General features: G+C 40.7%; 1 protein-coding gene across 1 annotated transcript in view; it reads left to right on the top strand.

Annotated features, from left to right (window-relative positions):
- The first annotated feature begins 225 nt into the window (after positions 1-225).
- LOC137885102 (zinc finger protein 236-like) overlaps positions 226-19032 on the top strand; it is a 35069-nt gene continuing 16262 nt past the window's right edge. The window contains 6 exon segments of the mRNA XM_068727247.1: positions 226-692; positions 3185-4223; positions 7772-8034; positions 12081-13431; positions 13626-13647; positions 17133-17385. Of these exon segments, the coding sequence (XP_068583348.1) occupies positions 500-692; positions 3185-4223; positions 7772-8034; positions 12081-13431; positions 13626-13647; positions 17133-17385 (3121 nt within the window). The 5' untranslated portion in view covers positions 226-499.

Raw genomic sequence — 19032 nt, 5'->3', positions numbered from 1 at the left:
ATAAAGTTTCTATCTATCTATCTATCTATCTATCTATCTATCTATCTATCTATCTATCTATCTATCTATCTATCTATCTATCTATCTATCTATCCATCCATCCATCCATCCAAACCCGCGAACCACTTCCTGAATCAGTCACGTGGTACGGCAGGCAGGCGAGGCTTTGAACGTCACCACTATGTCATCAACACGAGCCTTGATACGCGCCTCATAAAAATCTTCTTGATTACGCAACACACGCTTCCAATTGTCGACACGGAAGAAACAATGGAAACCTTCACTATCAGAGTTTAATGGACAGTAAACGGTGTTGTTGGAGAGAACGTTTGTGTCGTTGGTGGATTGTCTCCTGGTGTCCTACGGAGCTAATGAAGTTAGCATGCTACCAGGAAGTAGACGGACCCGAACATAACCTAGCAACACAACGCAGCTCAGAGTGAGCAACCCGTTCTTAACGGAGTTTGTCTGGAGGAAAAGTTTCTGTGATTTAGTGAAAATGTCTAAAGTCCAAATGCTGAGATGTTTAGTCAACCAGCGACTAACTGCGGCTGCTGAAGAGATATTTGGTCTGTTTGAAAGAACGATGGCAGAGCACGAGGAGGAACGTTCTGCTCTAAAAGAGGAGAACGAGCGACAATGGAAACTACTGGACGCTGTTTTCAACCCTCAGCTGCGGTTACACAGAGCAGGTTGGTTCACTTTACTTCTTCTGTTCATGCTCCGGCTGATAACGTTTAACTGAGGTCAAGTCAGCAGACACTCCGATATCCGTGGTCAACTCAGCAGACACTTAACTTTTAGTGCGCCTACATGCTGAAATTTACGGTAAACGCATTCAAACGCCACAGATCGAGAGCGAGCTGAGGACTTTGTAATGATAGCGGAAAGATTAACGTGAGACAACATCCGGTTCTCTTCAGACGAATATCCGGTTTTCAAAATAAGATGTTTCGTTTGAATGTTGGATACTTTGTTGTATACTTGAAACAAAGTATAAATATTGCATAATGGAAATAAGATTAAATGAATTATATTCACACTAAGTATGAAACATGTTACCTGCATCTCGTGAGTAAAAGGGAAAATACACCTAAATTGTTATTGAAGTGTCTTTATTCTTTGATTTTCGGGTTGCTGGAAAGATATTAAAATGAACATTACCTGACTGACAGTCAATTAAGATTTTTTACTATGCAAAAACTCGGAACTGAATTTGTAACTTCAAATGGCAAATTTTTGAAATTTTTACGGTGTTATAAAAATGTTTTTCTCAATAATTCCACACAATGACTGATGTATACGTAATCAAGGCATCGTTGACTCCACCCATACAGAAAATCAGACAATTTTACTGTACCAATTAGGGCTGCAACAACGAATTGATATAATCGATTATTAAAAGCGTTGGCAACGAATTTCATTATCGATTTGTTGTGTCGCGCGATTATTACACCACTGATTAAGTCGTGGAGATGTTTGAGTATTAAAAAAAAGTGTTGAGTTGAGCGCAGAGCAGAGCGGAGGTAGAAGAAAGACCATCGGAGAGACCCGTAACGTTGTTCTGAAACACATGGCGGAGGCAGACAAATCAGTACGACCTAAGTCATCCAAGGTGTGGGAGCATTTCACACTAAATAAATCGAAAAAGTGTGTTAATTGCAAGATATGCAAAAGCGACACGGCACGGGAGCACCACGGTGATGATTCAGCACCTAAAACGTAAACATGTTGGAGTCCTTGATGAGGAGGAAGAGTTCAACAGCAGGTTAGTCACTACAGAATCCTACTGTTCCGTTTTGAAGTGAGGAATGATATTTCCTAATTTGTACAGTATACATTTCTGATTTTCAGTTTGGGTGGAGTCAACAATGTTCTCAACACATATATCACTCATTGTCTGGAATTATTGAGACATTTTTTTATTACACTTCAAATATTCCTTTTTTAGATAATTTGACAGTAGAAATGTATGACTTTTACTTTGAAATATATCCTAATTGGTACATTAAAAATGTCTGATTTTCAGTATGGGTGGAGTCAATGATGTCCTCAACACATATATCAGTCATTCTTTGGAATTATTGATAAAATACTTTTTATAACACTTCATATATTCAACTAGATATCGTCTCTGTACAAATGTATGACATTTACTTTGAAATATCTCTTAATTGGTACAGTAAAAATGTCTGCTTTTCTGTATGGGTGGAGTCAACGATGCCTTGATTACATATACATCAGTCATTGTATGGAATTGAGAAAAATATTTTTGTAGCACCTCAAATATTGTGATATTAGCCTTTTTTGTCCTGAACATATAGTATGCATTAGTCATTGTGGGGAATTATTGAGAAAAACATTTTTATAGCACCTTAAAAATTTCAGAAATTTGCCATTTGAAGATACAAATTCATTTCAGAGTTTTTGCGTAGGAAAATATCTCAATTTACTGTCAGTCAGGTATTATTAATTTTAATATTTGTCCAGCAACCCGCAAATCAAAGAATAAAGACACTTCAATAACAATTTAGGTGTATTTTCCCTTTAACTCACGAGATGCAGGTAACATGTTTCATACTTAATGTGAATATAATTCATTTAATTATTTCCATTATGCAATATGTATACTTTGTTGGCAAATTATTTTTGCCAACAAATCTGTAGAAAACCAGAAGTTGTCTCACGTTAATCTTTCCGCTAACTTTGCAAAGTCCTTCGCTCGCTCCCGATCTGTGCCGTTTGAATGCGTTTATTGTGAATTTCAGCATATAGGAGCACTAAAATTAAGTGTCTGCTGAGTTGACCACGGAGATCTGAGTGTCTGCTGACTTGGCCTCAGTCCATTGATACACTGGAAAGGGGGTGCAGCGTACATTAGTCAACTATAACTGCCCACATGATCAAATCTCAGCCAGACTTTATGGAGGATGCAGGTTCTTTGAATACTTCTTAACAATGTTGGGTAGTGCAACACTTTTTTGCCATGAAAACTATTGATGACCTCATTGCTGCTGGTGCGTTGTGTCTTTACAATTTGTGTCGGCATGTCTGTTTGGTAGCTGTGCACAGGGAGTGTAAGAGGGAATGATGGCAGGAAAACAAGTGTATCTACAGGAGACTATTATCTCAATACTAATATTTCTTTGTAACGTCTCTGTGTGTGTTTACTGTTTTCCTGCAGACGTCCAGCAGCTGTTGGTGGTTGAGGAAGAGGTTCCCCCTGAGCAGCAGGAGGGGAGCTCCAGTCTGGACCAGGAGGACCCAGAGCCCCCACACATTACAGAGGAACAGGAGGACCCTGAGCCCCCACACATTAAAGAGGAACAGGAGGACCCAGAGCCCCCACACATTAAAGAGGAACAGGAGGAACTCTGGACCAGTCAGGAGGGAGAGCAGCTTCAAGGGCTGGAGGAGGCTGATGTCAAGTTCTCATTCACTCCTGTGAAGAGTGAAGATGATGAAAAAGAAGCTCAGTCCTCACAGTTTCATCAAAGACAATCTGGACAGATGGAAACAGAAACTGATGGAGAGGACTGTGGAGGACCAGGACCAGGACCAGGCAGGAACTCAGGTCCAGATAGACATCCAGAACCAGATACTGATGACAAGATTGGAGACTCTTCTGTCACTGATGACAGTGGTGATTGGAAGGAGACTAGAGAACCTCAGTCAAGTTTAAACTCTTTGACAATCCACACAGAAGGAAAACCTTTCAGCTGCTCATTTTGTAAGAAATATTTTAACCATTGCTCAACTTTACAGATACACATGAGAATCCACACAGGAGAGAAACCTTTCAGCTGCTCAGTTTGCAAGGATTCTTTTAACCGGCCTTCAAATTTAAAGAGACACATGAGAATCCACACAGGAGAGAAACCTTTCAGCTGCTCAGTTTGTAAGAAATCTTTTAACCATTTTTACACTTTACAGATACACACGAGAATCCACACAGGAGAGAAACCTTTCAGATGCAAAGTTTGTAAGAAATCTTTTCACCAATGTTCAACTTTACAGGTACACATGAGGATCCACACAGGAGAGAAACCTTACAGCTGCTCAGTTTGTAAGAAATCTTTTAACCGGGGTTCAACTTTAAAGACACACATGATAATCCACACAGGAGAGAAACCTTTCAGCTGCTCAGTTTGTGATAAAACATTTATGCGCAACGTAGCTCTAAAGGTACACATGAAAACTCACACAGGAAAGAATCCCCTTTAGCCATTTTACCCAATCACCCCTCTGCATATCCTTTTGAGTGGTGGGCCCATAGGGCGGCAGCTCAATGTAGATTTTTCGGGTTGTTCATGGTCGAACCATATTTCTCATGTCCCAGAAACCAGACCTTCACCAGCAAGCTCCAATCCCAGGTCTGGCTCCAGAAAGGAGCCCCGTTTTCCCTTTTCTCGGCCCAGCTGCCACAACTCTTTTCAGGTGGTGAGTGAATTCTTGGTCTGAGAACACAGGTCACAGGTCACACACACGGCCCTAAACCACGTTAAGGTGATTTATTGGAAGGGTGTAACATTTAAGACACGTTGCTTACTGTTAATATTATAACGTTACCCAGCTTTATAGTGTTGTTTTTACCATTAAAATACAAGTTTTGCTGATGTAAATATCTTTTGGTGTAAAGTTGTTTTTCATGTTTGGATCCAGAATTGCAGAAAAATACCAGAAGACAATTAATGTGTTTATGCATTGACTTCTGCAAGTATGTGTTTTCCTTTGTGTAATGTTATAGATTCTGTTGTCTCCGTTTAATCCCTTTTCTAGTAATGTGCATCCTGAGCTTAGTTCACACTGTAATATCAACAGAATGTATCTAAATGTAAAAAAACAAGAATGAAATCACACATTGTCATTTTACTTATTGGTGAGGGAGCAGAGGTGCAGAAAAAGATCAGAAGGCAGGTAATGGGTTGAATTTTGTCTTCTGCAGAAGTAAATAAATGTTGGAAAACAATCCATTGAGTTGTCTTTATCCATGTCCAACCCACACCCATTACATATAGAAAAGATGAAAGGTAATTTAAGATGGGAATAATTTATAGAGGCTTTTATTTTGTAGGTTACCCACCAAGTTGCAACAGAACCTGCCCTGCAGGTAGAAATGGGAGACATGCCGCTGGATTTAAGGAGAAAGCAACTGATGGCAAACTACTGGGCTAATTTACAGGGACACAATGATTCTCACCCTGCAAAAGGAGCGTTGCAGATGGTCTGGGAGAGTGGGAGGAGTCAGAGTGTCACTTTAGTCGGGTAGATAATGACGTAGCAAGAGAATTTGAAGTGTTTGATCGGAGGATAAGCCCCTCAGTAGTTTAGTCGGTGGTGGCTCCATGGACGCTTGTGTGGCCTGACATAGAGTGGTATTTGTTAGAGGTCGAAAAGGACAGAAAAAAATGAAATTGATTTGGTAAGTGCATTTGAATATTATGTAATGAAAGAGTATCGTGATTTTACACAGATTTACACGGATGGTTTTAAGAAATCTGAGACAGGAGTGACAGGATATGGGGCGGCAACACCAGCTAAAGGAGGAGGAATCGACAGAAGAACATCCAATCATTTTGGGGTTTACACAGTGAGGATGATGGCAGTGCTGGTTTTACTATGATGGGTGGAAATACCTAGACAGGAAAAGGTGATGATTTGCTCCGACTCATCTTCGGCCCTATAGCAAGTTTAATGTCTTCATTAAAACAACCGTCAAGATAAATGGTAACTGGACTGTACTTGTGTCAAGCTTTTGTAGTCTTCCGACCACTCAAAGTGCTTTAACACTACATGTCATCATTCACCCATTCACACACTGATAGCAGGGGCCACCATTCAAGGTGTCACCTGCCCATCAGGACTAGCTAACGTTCATACGACATTCAGACACTGTAGGCATCGAGGACACATAGTAAAGGAATATACGCCTAAACCCATGAGATGTTTCAACTGCCAAGAATTTGGGCATGTGGCAAAAGTGTGCAAAGGAAAGAGAAGGTGTGCCAGGTGTGGTAGAGAACATGAATATGGAAAGTGTAGAGAAGGAATCCAGCCAAAGTGACGCAACTGTGGGGGGGAAACATAGCGTTGCATATTGGGGATGTGAAGCAATGAGACGAGAGGTTGAAGTCCAACAAACAAGAATGAAAGGAAAAGTAACCTATGCAGAAGCAGTTAAGTTGGTGAGGCAGGAGAAGCAGTCAGAGAAGCTTATTCGCAAAGGGCAAATGACAGTGGAGGCAGAAAGAAATGCTAAAATCAGGGTATGGGCAGAGAAGGAGAAGCTGGTCACTTTCATAGCAGGGGTGATAAACGCAATTTAGGAAAGGTAGGGGAACCTTGGATTCAATTTCATGAGAGGTCATGAAGATAATCATCCAACTAAAAAAGTATTACAGGCATGTTGGGAAAGACATAAAGTACCAAAGACAAGTTTTGGCTGGATAGGAGAAGCAACATCAAGAAGCCTAGGAGTCTCTGATATAGAGCTTTGCCCTACTGTCATGCGGCCAATAACTCCTGTGTGGTTGCTTAAAGGACCAGAGGTGGACATGGAGTTGCTTCAAGGTAAGAGATAAAAATACTGATTTAGAGAGTGAGTTCTATGAGTACACAGATAGAAAATACTCAGAGCATGTGCATGTTTTTACCGATTGATGAAAAGACCCAGCTACAGACAGTACAGGATCTGCTGTTGCAGTTCCTAGTCACAAATTTGAAATATTGAAACGCACTTTGAATTTTTAAGCTGTGTATACAGTTGAATTGTATGCACTTTTTTTGGCCCTAGAGTGGGTTGACCAACACAGACCAGGTAAAGTCCTTTGTCTGCAATCGTCTGAAATCAGGTATGTCCAATACTCAACAAGATCTGTTATTAAAAATAATGTAAATTCACTCTAGAGCAATAGAACGAGGCGCTGAAGTTATATTTATATGGATACCGGCCCATGTAGGTAACAGAGGAAATGAAAAAGTGGACAAACTAGCCAAACAAGCACTAAAGAAAAAACAAAGTAGACATATGTATCAAGATATCCAAAGCAGAGGATAAAATATCAACAGAGTATGACAACAACACTGGGACTAGGAGACGAGGGGGAGATACCTACATTCACTTCAGAGTAAAGTGAGCAGTGTAAGACAAAGGGGAGGAAACAGGAACCATATCAAGATTAAGAACAGGGCACAGCAATCTACGCATCATAAGGAAGCATCCAACCCGTCTCTATGAGCACTGCCAGGCACCAGAAACTGTACAACATGTTATCATGCAAAGAGTAGGGATGAGAGGAAGAGAGCTGAATAATATACTGGAGTGGGGATCTAGTAATCTGGGAAGAAGGTGCTTTACAAACGGGACTGATGGGGGAAGTTCAGTAGCTGGGAACATGGAAACTGACTGAAACAGGAAGATGGCAGTAATGCAACAAAAAGGATGCAAGCTGCCGTTAAACACCACAGAAGAAGAAGAAACCCGCGAACCACTTCCTGAATCAGTCACGTACTACGACCGGCTCGCGACGGCTTCGAACGTCACCACACACGTCATCAACACGAGCCTCGAAATTTTTTTCCTGATTATGCGACACACGCTTCGAAGCCTCGACACGGAGGGAACCATCATTAGTAAACGGTGTTTTTGACGGAGTTTGTGTGCAGAGAAAGCTTGTGTCGTTGGTGGATTGTCTCCTGGTGTCCTACGGAGCTAATGAAGCTAGCATGCTACCAGCAAGTAGACGGACCCGAACATAACCTAGCAACACAGCGCAGCTCAGAGTGAGCAAACCGTTTTAACGGAGTTTGTCTGGAGGAAAAGTTTCTGTGGTTTAGTGAAAATGTCTAAAGTCCAAATGCTGAGATGTTTAGTCAACCAGCGACTAACTGCGGCTGCTGAAGAGATATTTGGTCTGTTTGAAAGAACGATAGCAGAGCACGAGGAGGAACGTTCTGCTCTAAAAGAGGAGAACGAGCGACAACGGAAACTACTGGACGCTGTTTTCGACCCTCAGCTGCGGCTACACAGAGCAGGTTGGTTCACTTCATTTATTCTGTTCATGCTCCGGCAACTGGCCAGCCAGCGTTTCTCAGATTGGAGTGAGACAAGGAGAAAAGGTTCGGTCGAGATCTTCGCAATAAAACATCTTTGATGTGACATTTCGAGTCTTGGCCATTCAGCGTTAAGATGTCTACACCGGCTTCCCAACCTGTTTACAATGGAGAGCTAGTCAGCTTGATATCACGTAAGCTAACATTAGTGGAGTGACCAATCACAGATATAGACCCCAAACATCTATATACTAGTTTAGTGTTTAGTTTAACGCTAGTTCCTGTGGCAAGTTCAGCTGCCACGACTTGCCACTGTTTTGGGAAAGGTGCCATGGCTGTTTGAGCAATGGTTTATTTTTTTATTGAACAATAAACAACAAACATGAAAAATTTCACAGATTGTCAATAATAACACAGACAAATACTGACATTCAAACTAACATACCATGGCATTTTTAATAAATTAAAGTATTTATTTACTCAGCATGGCAACATAACGTTGCTGGTGTATTTCGCCTGTTGATGGTGAATCTGTGTCGTGTTCGAGCATTGTTGTAATAAAGAGGCAGTAGGCAGTACTGGGTCTTTTGTTCTTTTGTAATGATCTGTGGCGATAAATACAAATGCACAAAGCATCAAGTGTGTGTGTGTGTGTGTGTGTGTGTGTGACATCAAGAATTATCAAGGTGTCAAAAAGGGGTTGAGATCCCAGGAAGACTGCCTTACAGAAGGAATGCATGATCGGTATGTAGAGCAGGCTAAAATGGTCACAAAGCGTATACTTATAGGAGGAAGTAAAATTCCAATAATCATTATAAGCAAAGTGTGTGTATTACAAAAATAAATGAAGTGATTTAACAAATGTAAACTGATAATAATGATGAATCTGTAAACGTGATTGAGTAAAACGAATAGTCTGTGTCTGCTGAAGCACTAATGTATGTGTAAAGAGCTGAAAAAAGGAGCAGTATGCTAAAAAGGGGAAGTAGACTTGGGTGTGGACCGCAGCCGTTGAGGTCAGGATGGGTTTCACATGTGTAAGAAGAATAACGGAAAGTACCAGAATGAGGAAGAAGTGGGGGGGAGTGGACCTTAGAGATGAGGCCAGATTTGGGTGTAACTAAGCACGTACACAGAAAATCAATGAAGTAATGTTAATCATGTGCCAGTGAAACGGCAGTGTTGGGGAAAAGGGGCTATAAAGAGTGTGACTTGCAAAAGCAAGACGGGGATTCATCGCGGGACGCCTTCCAAGTGCTCAACAGAGACCACTGGACCTCGTTCGACAGCCGCAACGGAGGACTTCGTCTTTGCTCACGGAGAGAAGACCGCAGTTCGTGATCAAGGATTAAAAGACGGAGATTTTCTCTCCCCCCTGTGTGACTTTAACAACCGGACGATAGACGGACGCAGCCCTAAAGACTTTACACTGAGCTTGAAGGATCGCTGAACGGACTTTGTCGTCCCACGCAGGAGGAGCTGAAGGTTCCGGCCGGACCTCAGCTCCTAAAAACCCCAAAAGGATTTATTATTTCTTCAATCCAGCTCCACCCGAGCCTCGGCACCGAAATGATGAGTATATAAAAACCTTATGATTTAAAAGGAATTATAACGAATCGAATCTATGAATAGTATTATTTTGAATAAGTAATCATTTTGTGTGAGCTGTTGCTGTGCCCTGCTAAACTATCCTGCCATAAATATATAATCTGCATTTAAAGTAAATATCTCAGAAGATTCATTTTACCTAGTAGTAAATGTTCCTCATGGCAGTGAAAGGTTAAATCTATTGTGTGTATAACAACCGAGTTCTGTATGGTTATCCTAGTTCCCAGTCCACTTAACAACCCCATACGGTTTTAGAGATCCTAGCCGTTAAAACTAAACCTGGCAATTTACCAAGAGCCCGGATCCAAAGGAGGAAAGCTGCCATAACTGACGCGACTGGTAGAAGCTCCCGGCCAGGGGGCCCCTCGGCCGAGTGCACGTTACCAGAGGAAGCAGGGTAGACGTCAGGAATAACGGTAGTGAGCGGAGCCAGGCGAGTTTCCTCAGAAGTACCAGCTCGCCCATCTTTTAATAGAGAGCTGTGTAATAGGTGGCCCCGTACAGGGCCCGTAACCCCCGGATCTAACAAAGGGAAACCTTTCAAATTATTGCAAAAGTCACATGATGGAAATGCTACTTCCAGGGAGTACAACATTGACGACTGCTAACATCCTTAAACTGTGCACCTCGGCATCTCACTAGATGCCACAAATAGTGGCAGTTGCCGAAACATCTTCTGAATCTCCTCTGCAGCGATGACAGCTGCCACGAACAGCGGCCATTCAGTGACAGTGGCCACAAATACCTACCACTGACCTGTTTGTGGCAGCGGTCACTGGCAGGGGAGTGGCAGTAGTAGGTCATTGGTAGGTCATCTAAACTAGTATATAGATGTTTGGGGTCTATCTGTGATTGGTCAGTGGTTTACAATAACTGGAATGATGTAGATCAAGCTTCATGTGATCAGGTTATTCGTACTGCCTCCCTCAAACTACTGTCCTGTTGAGACAGACAGGACAAACAGAGGAAAAAAGTTCTTTAACAATTGTATAAATATATACATACATATACTGTGTATATATCTCCAAGTCAATAGGTTATATGGGTTGTCATCATTCTAAAACAGTACAATGCATCTTATCCATATATACAATTTGCATTCAGTCAGTCCGCTGCATTAAAGTGTTCATCGTTGCCATGGCAACGAGACCCAACTGATGTTAGCCTATATTAGCTTAGTTTAATAAAAGAGAGTAGCCATACTATTACAAATCGGCATTTTTTTTACTAAACCAATTACAACTATCAACAGTCATACCTTCAAGGACCTTAATGTACTATCACATAATGTCAAATAACGAAAAATAAAAGCGAAACTGACGCGGCACCTCTCCCAAACAGTGGCAGCTGCCGCGGCAACTTGCTGCGGCAGCTGAGCGTGCCACAGGAAGTGCCTCTACTACCTGCCGCTGCCACGATTTGAGCTTTCCCTTTCGCCTCATCACACTGCCAGACTCTGATCACTGTAATGACCACAGCCAGTGTACTTCCAGTCCCAACAGTCCCACATGCAGTTGCTCTTAAGGGCCCTGAAGTAATGAGAGAGAGGGTTCAGGTGCCTGTACCTTCATTTCAGCAGGTTGCTAGTGCAGAGGTGTGTATAGATTACAGCTATCATTTTACTCTTGATAAGCTACTTTAGCCAGAGTAGATTATCATTTTAATGTAAATAACTGAACTGGATTGAATTCATATTAATTGCAAATGTAAGATAGGCCACAATTCTAACAGCTTTACAGTAACAGTGGAAGTTAATATTAAGCCACACAGTAACAGGGTTCAATGAAAACTAATCACTTTATTTTGTATAGGCGATGGTTCTCGCTACTCTTGCTATCTTTGTTTTTATATGACTAAAACTTTTGAAAATGAGACCTCGGTCTCAATAGATTTTGTCTAAATAAAGGTTATTAATAATAATAATATTGATTGAAAAAAAGAAGCTAGTCAGCTGTTCAACTAGAGCTGAAATACTGATTAATAACTGAATAATACATTTGTTTTTTGCTAAAGTAAATGTTATCTTATCACTTAATTTTCTTCTCAGAGTACACCAGAATGCTACATTTTAAAGCTCATATTTAAAATAAAATTCTCTCAGGGAAGCATGCCCCCGCACCCCCCGACAGGGTTCTGGGTTCGGGTACTTTTTCACCTCTTATGAGTTTGCAGGTATGTCTTTGATAACACCACGTGGATTTTGCAGCGTGTTGAGTTCTAAAATGATTCATATTGATGACCTCATTGCTGCTGGTGCGTTGTGTCTTTACAATTTGTGTCGGCATGTCTGTTTGGTAGCTGTGCACAGGGAGTGGAAGAGGGAATGATGGCAGGAAAACAAGTGTATCTACAGGAGACTATTAGCTCAATACTAATATTTCTTTGTAATGTCTCTGTGTGTGTTTACTGTTTTCCTGCAGATGTCCAGCAGCTGTTGGTTGTTAAAGAAGAGGTTCCCCCTGAGCAGCAGGAGTGGAGCTCCAGTCTGGACCATGAAGAACCACAGCCCCCACACATTAAAGAGGAACAGGAGGACCCAGAGCCCCCACACATTAAAGAGGAACAGGAGGACCCAGAGCCCCCACACATTAAAAAGGAACAGGAGGACCCAGAGCCCCCACACATTAAAGAGGAACAGGAGGAACTCTGGACCAGTCAGGAGGGAGAGCAGCTTCAAGGGCTGGAGGAGGCTGATGTCAAGTTCTCATTCACTCCTGTGAAGAGTGAAGATGATGAAGAGGAAGCTCAGTCCTCACAGCTTCATCAAAGACAAACTGAACAGATGGAAACAGAAACTGATGGAGAGGACTGTGGAGGACCAGAACCAGGGAGGAACTCAGATCCAGATAGACATCCAGAACTAGATACTGATGAGAAGACTGGAGACTCTTCTGACACTGATGGCTGTGATGATTGGAAGGACACCAGAGAACCTCAGTTAGGTTTAAACTCTTTGAAACCTGACGAAGTCCATGTCAGTGATTCAAGATGCAGTGCTGGTGAGAAACTATTTACATGCTCTGAGTGCGGGAAAACAACTGGCAAGAGTGGAAATCTGAAGATACACATGAGAATCCACACAGGAGAGAAACCTTACAGCTGCTCTGTTTGTAAGAAATCTTTTAACCAGGGTTCTAATTTCCAGAGACACATGAGAATCCACACAGGAGAAAATCCTTACAGCTGCTCTGTTTGTAAGAAATATTTTAACCTGCATTCACATTTAAAGAGTCACATGAGAATCCACACAGGAGAGAATCCTTACAGCTGCTCTGTTTGTAAGAAAGATTTTAACCAGGGTTCACATTTAAAGAGACACATGAGAATCCACACAGGAGAGAAACCTTACAGCTGCTCAGTCTGTAAGGAATCTTTTAGCCTGCGTTCAAATTTAAAGACACACATGAGAATCCACACTGGAGAGAAACCTTACAGCTGCTCAGTCTGTAAGAAATCTTTTAACCGGCCTTCAAATTTACAGACACACATGAGAATCCACACAGGAGAGAAACCTTTCAGCTGCTCAGTCTGTAATACGTCTTTTATCCATTCTTCAACTTTAAAGACACACATGAGAGTCCACACAGGAGAGAAACCTTACAGCTGCTCCATCTGTAAGGAATCTTTTAACCGGGGTTCAACTTTAAAGAGACACATGAGAATCCACACCGGAGAGAAACCTGTCAGCTGCTCAGTTTGTGATAAAAGATTTATGCGCAACGCAGATCTAAAGGTACACATGAAAACTCACACAGGAAAGAATCCCCTTTAGCCATTTTACCCAATCACCCCTCTGCATATCCCTTTGAGCGGTGGGCCCATAGGGCGGTGGCTCAATGTAGATTTTTCGGGTTGTTCATGGTTGAACCATATGTCTCATGTCTCGGAAACCAGACCTTCACCAGCAAGCTCCACTCCCAGGTCTGGCTCCAGAAAGGGACCCGTTTTCCCTTTTTTCGGCCCAGCTGCCACAACTCTTTTCAGATGGTGAGTGAATTCTTGGTCTGAGAACACAGGTCACAGGTCACACACACGGCCCTAAACCACGTTAAGGTGATTTATTGGAAGGGTGTAACATTTAAGACACGTTGCTTTCTGTTAATATAACGTTACCCAGCTTTATAGTGTTTTTACTGTTAAAATTCAAGTTTTGCTGATTTGCTGATGTAAATATCTTCTTGTGTAAAGTTATTTTGCATGTTTTGATCCAGAATTGCAGAAAATGACCAGAAAGCAATTAATGTGTTTATGCATTGACTTGTGCAAGTATGTGTTTTCCTTTGTGTAATGTTATAGTTTCTGTTGTCTCTGTTTAGTCACCCAGTGCTTCGCACCTTTTCACTTTACCCACCAGGTGTCACTGTTTTTCCTCTTGTATGTATTGTTTTTAATGGTTTTGAGGAAATGTGTTGCTATGAGTTAGGTTAGATGTTTTCCTGGTAATTTTTATATCCCTTTTCTAGTAATGTGCATCCTGAGCTTAGTACATACTGTAATATCTAAAGAATGTATCTAAATGTAAAAAAATCACACTTTGTCATTTGACGTATTGCTGAGGGAGCAGAGGTGCAGAAAAAGATCAGAAAGCAGTTAATGGGTTGGATTTTGTCTTCTGCAGAAGTAAATAAATGTTGGAAAACAATCAATTGAGTTGTCTTTTTTTCCATGTCCAAACCACACCCATTACATATAGAAAAGATGAAAGGTAACTTCAGAATCAGCTTTATTGGCCATGTATGCGTGTGCATATTTTAACTCCGGTTACACATTGCTTCCCATCGTACATACATACATAGAATATACAATAAACAAGAGAAATATAAAAACAAGTACATTAAAAACAAAGTAGAACAGAGAAACTAAGCATCAACGTTTAACTATGAACTATATATATATATATATATATATATATATATATTTTATATAAATATATATATATATATATATATATAAGATCATAGAACAACAACAATGGATTTGGGAAATTAGTGCAGAAAGGTGATAATAGTGCAAATGAAGATGCAATATGTCTGATTAATTGTTAGTTGTTCATCAGATTGACAGCCAGTGGAAAGAAGCTGTTCCTGTGTCTGGTGGTTTTGGCGTACAGTGCTCTGTAGCGCCTACCAGAGGGGAGGAGTTGGAACAGGTTGTGTCCTGGGTGTGATGGGTCTGTAGTAATTTTTCCAGTTTCCTGACTCTAGATGTGTACAAGTCCAGGATGGGGGGCAGGCTGGAACCAATGATTCTCTCTGCAGACCTGACTATCCGTTGTAGTCTGTTCCTGTCCTGTTTGGTGGCCGATCCAAACCACACAGTGATAGAGGAGCAGAGAACAGACTGGATGATGGTGGAGTAGGGGGGGGGGCTCCTCCTGAAGTCCACTGTCATCTCCACAGTTTTGAGCTTGTTTAGCTCCAGGTTGTTCTGACCAGAGGACCAGCTGTTCAACCTCCCGCCTGTACGCAGACTCGTCACCGTCCTTGATGAGGCCGAGGAGTTTGACAGACGGGTCCTCTGAGATGCAGTCATTAGTGTAGCGGGAGAAGAGCAGTGAGGAGAGAGCACACATCCCTGGGGGGCGCCAGTGCTGGTAGTCCGGGTACTGGATGTGATTTTTCCCAGCCTCACCTGCTGCGTCCTGTCTGTCAGATCTGATAGTGGTCACCATCAATTTTTGTTGTTGACGATGCTCAGCGTCGTTGACCTTATGACTTATGTTAAAAGTCAACACCTCACAGCTGGCTCAGTAACTGTTCTCTATCTGACTCATGGTGAGACACCACAGGATCTCACTATTAGTAAGAACTCAGTAACGAATACCCACAGAACACAAGACAGAGATTGGATTTTCTTCAGTTCACGCAGGTTTATTTGCAGCTCTCCCCCCCCCCCTTCAGAGCTGTCATCCTCCTGCACCTTGGTCAAGGCATAACAGAGGGTTTCCAGATCAACCACAGTCTCCTTCCCCACTCTTCTTCTCCTGATTTCGCCCCTGGCAGCACGTCATAGTGACTACGCCCGCATTAGAAATCTCGCCCTACTTGTTTATCTGTGTCCTTCCCCACTTCTATCTTCACTCTCTCTCTATCTTCACCAAGGCTGTTCTGCTAGACTCCCTGTCTCTTCCTACCTTTCTTCTGATCGAGCACCCTGTTCCTTATGCATACTATTGTGATGTTGTTATGTTACAGATAGAATTTTGCATGACCTGCGTGTCACAAACTGCTACAAAGTTGAGGCGGCCAAAGAGAGCACAAATACCCAGCCTCAGTGATGTGAATATACATGACTACATTTGAAATTCTGGAAATGATTTTACCCAAATATATTTAAAGCACACATACATTTTCCCTCCCACACTGTTCACCTTGTACACCACTGACTTCCAGTAGAACTCAGGCTCATGCCATCTGCAGAAGATGCTGACTTTATTTGAAACGTTCCAGTGCTGTGCAACATGAATAAAATGTTCCGTGCACGTTTCTGCAAAATGTCTGTCTTCTGTTTTCATTCAAACTGTAACTCCGAGGTGATTATGGTTACCCAGCAGAAGTCCAGTAGTCTCCAGTGAGAGCATCAGCTGGTGCACGTTGTAACGCCGTCGCTTTTGTAGTCCTCTCCTTTTGATACAACTCGTGTATTCTTCTTTGTTAGCTTGTCTTGCTTTTCTTTATCTATATTTCACCCAGACGCTGCATCCAACGTAGTCTGCCGAAGCCTCCCTCCACCGTTTGTTTGTTTGGGGGATTTGCTGGCATCAACGGTGTGTATTGCATTTTTTTTTAAATCGCCGTTGATACGCAATAAAATAATTGTCGGTGTTAATTATTTAAAGCGTTAACGCGATAATAACGCGTTAAGTTGCCCAGCACTAACTATTGTATATATATTCACGATTTATATATTATTTTATATATATATATTATATGTATACATTTATTATAATTTATATATTAACTAACCCTAACCGCTACATATATATATTATCTATTTATATATTATTATATATATATATTATATTATTATAATATTGGTGAAATATATATAAATATATGTATATATATATATATATATATATATATATATATATATATATATATAATATATATATATATATATATATATATATATATATATATATTTCACCAAACCCGCGAACCACTTCCTGAATCAGTCACGTGGTACGGCCGGCAGGCGAGGCTTTGAACGTCACCACTATGTCATCAACACGAGCCTTGATACGCGCCTCATAAAAATCTTCCTGATTACGCGACACACGCTTCCAATTGTCAACACGGAAGAAACAATGGAAACCTTCACTATCAGAGTTTAATGGAGAGTAAACGGTGTTTTTGGAGAGAAAGTTTGTGTCGTTGGTGGATTGTCTCCTGGTGTCCTACGGAGCTAATGAAGTTAGCATGCTAGCAGGAAGTAGACGGACCCGAACATAACCTAGCAACACAACGCAGCTCAGAGTGAGCAAACCGTTCTTAACGGAGTTTGTCTGGAGTTTCTGTAGTTTAGTGAAAATGTCTAAAGTCCAAATGCTGAGATGTTTAGTCAACCAGCGACTAACTGCGGCTGCTGAAGAGATATTTGGTCTGTTTGAAAGAACGATAGCAGAGCACGAGGAGGAACGTTCTGCTCTAAAAGAGGAGAACGAGCGACAATGGAAACTACTGGACGCTGTTTTCTACCCTCAGCTGCGGCTACACAGAGCAGGTTGATTCACTTTACTTCTTCTGTTCATGCTCCGGCTGATAACGTTTAACTGAGGTCAAGTCAGCAGACACTCCGATATCCGTGGTCAACTCAGCAGACATTTAATTTTTAGTGCGCCTCCATGCTGAAATTTACGGTAAACGCATTCAAACGGCACAGATCGAGAGTGAGCGAAGGACTTTGTAATGGTAGCGGAAAGATTAACGTGAGACAATATCCGGTTTTCTTCAGACGAATATCTGGTTTTCAAAATAAGATGTTTCGTCTGAATGTTGGATACTTTGTTGTATACTTGAAACAAAGTATAAATATTGCATAATGGAAATAAGATTAAATGAATTATATTCACATTAAGTATGAAACATGTTACCTGCATCTTGTGAGTAAAAGGGAAAATACACCTAAATTGTGCGTGAAGTGTCAATATAGGAAATATTTTGTCGGTAGAAATGTATGACTTTTACTTTGAAATATTTCCTAATTGGTACAGTAAAAATGTCTGATTTTCAGCATGGTTGTTGTCAAAGATGTCTTGAACACATATAAATCAGTCATTGTCTGGAATTAATGAGAAACATATTTTTATAGCACCTCAAATATTCAGTTATTAGACGTTTTCTTGGTTCAAATGTTTTACTTTTACAATGAAATATCTCTTAATTGGTACAGTAAAATTGTTACATTTTCTGCATGGGTGGAGTCAGAGATGTCTTTAACACATATACATCACTCATTGTTTTGAATTATTGAGGAAAAACTTTTTATAACACTTCAGATATTCAGTTTTTTAGATATTTTGTCAGTAGAAATGTATGACTTTTACTTTGAAATATGTCCTAATTTGTACAGTATACATGTCTGATTTTCAGTATGGGTGGAGTCAACGATGTCTTCAACACATATATTAGTCATTCTTTGGAATTATTGATAAAATACTTTTTATAACACTTCATATATTCAATTAGATATTTTCTCTGTACAAATGTATGACATTTACTTTGAAATATCTCTTAATTGGTACAGTCAAAATGTCTGCTTTTCTGTATGGGTGGAGTCAACGATGCCTTGATTACATATACATCAGTCATTGTATGGAATTGAGGAAAATATTTTTGCAGCACCTCAAATATTGTGATATTAGCCATTTTTGTCCTGAACATATAATATGCATTAGTCATTGTGGGGAATTATTGAGAAAAACATTTTTATAGCACCTTAAAAATTTCAGAAATTTGCCATTTGAAGATACAAATTCATTTCAGAGTTTTTGCGTAGGAAAATATCTTAATTGACTGTCAGTCAGGTATTATTAATTTTAATATCTGTCCAGCAACCCGCAAATCAAAGAATAAAGACACTTCAATAACAATTTAGGTGTATTTTCCCTTTAACTCACGAGATGCAGGTAACATGTTTAATACTTAATGTGAATAGAATTAATTTAATCTTATTTCCATTATGCAATATGTATACTTTGTTGGCATGACTTTATGGAGGATGCAGGTTCTTTGAATACTTCTTAACAATGTTGGGTAGTGCAACACTTTTTTGCCATGAAAACTATTGATGACCTCATTGCTGCTGGTGCGTTGTGTCTTTACAATTTGTGTCGGCATGTCTGTTTGGTAGCTGTGCACAGGGAGTGTA

This window comes from Cebidichthys violaceus, unplaced genomic scaffold (genome assembly GCF_023349555.1).
Source record: "Cebidichthys violaceus isolate CVI_PGR_0920_01 unplaced genomic scaffold, fCebVio1.0.p SCAF_4, whole genome shotgun sequence".
NCBI lineage: Eukaryota > Metazoa > Chordata > Actinopteri > Perciformes > Stichaeidae > Cebidichthys > Cebidichthys violaceus.
Note: the sequence above shows the minus strand (reverse complement) of the source record. Positions and strands in the feature narration are given on the sequence as shown.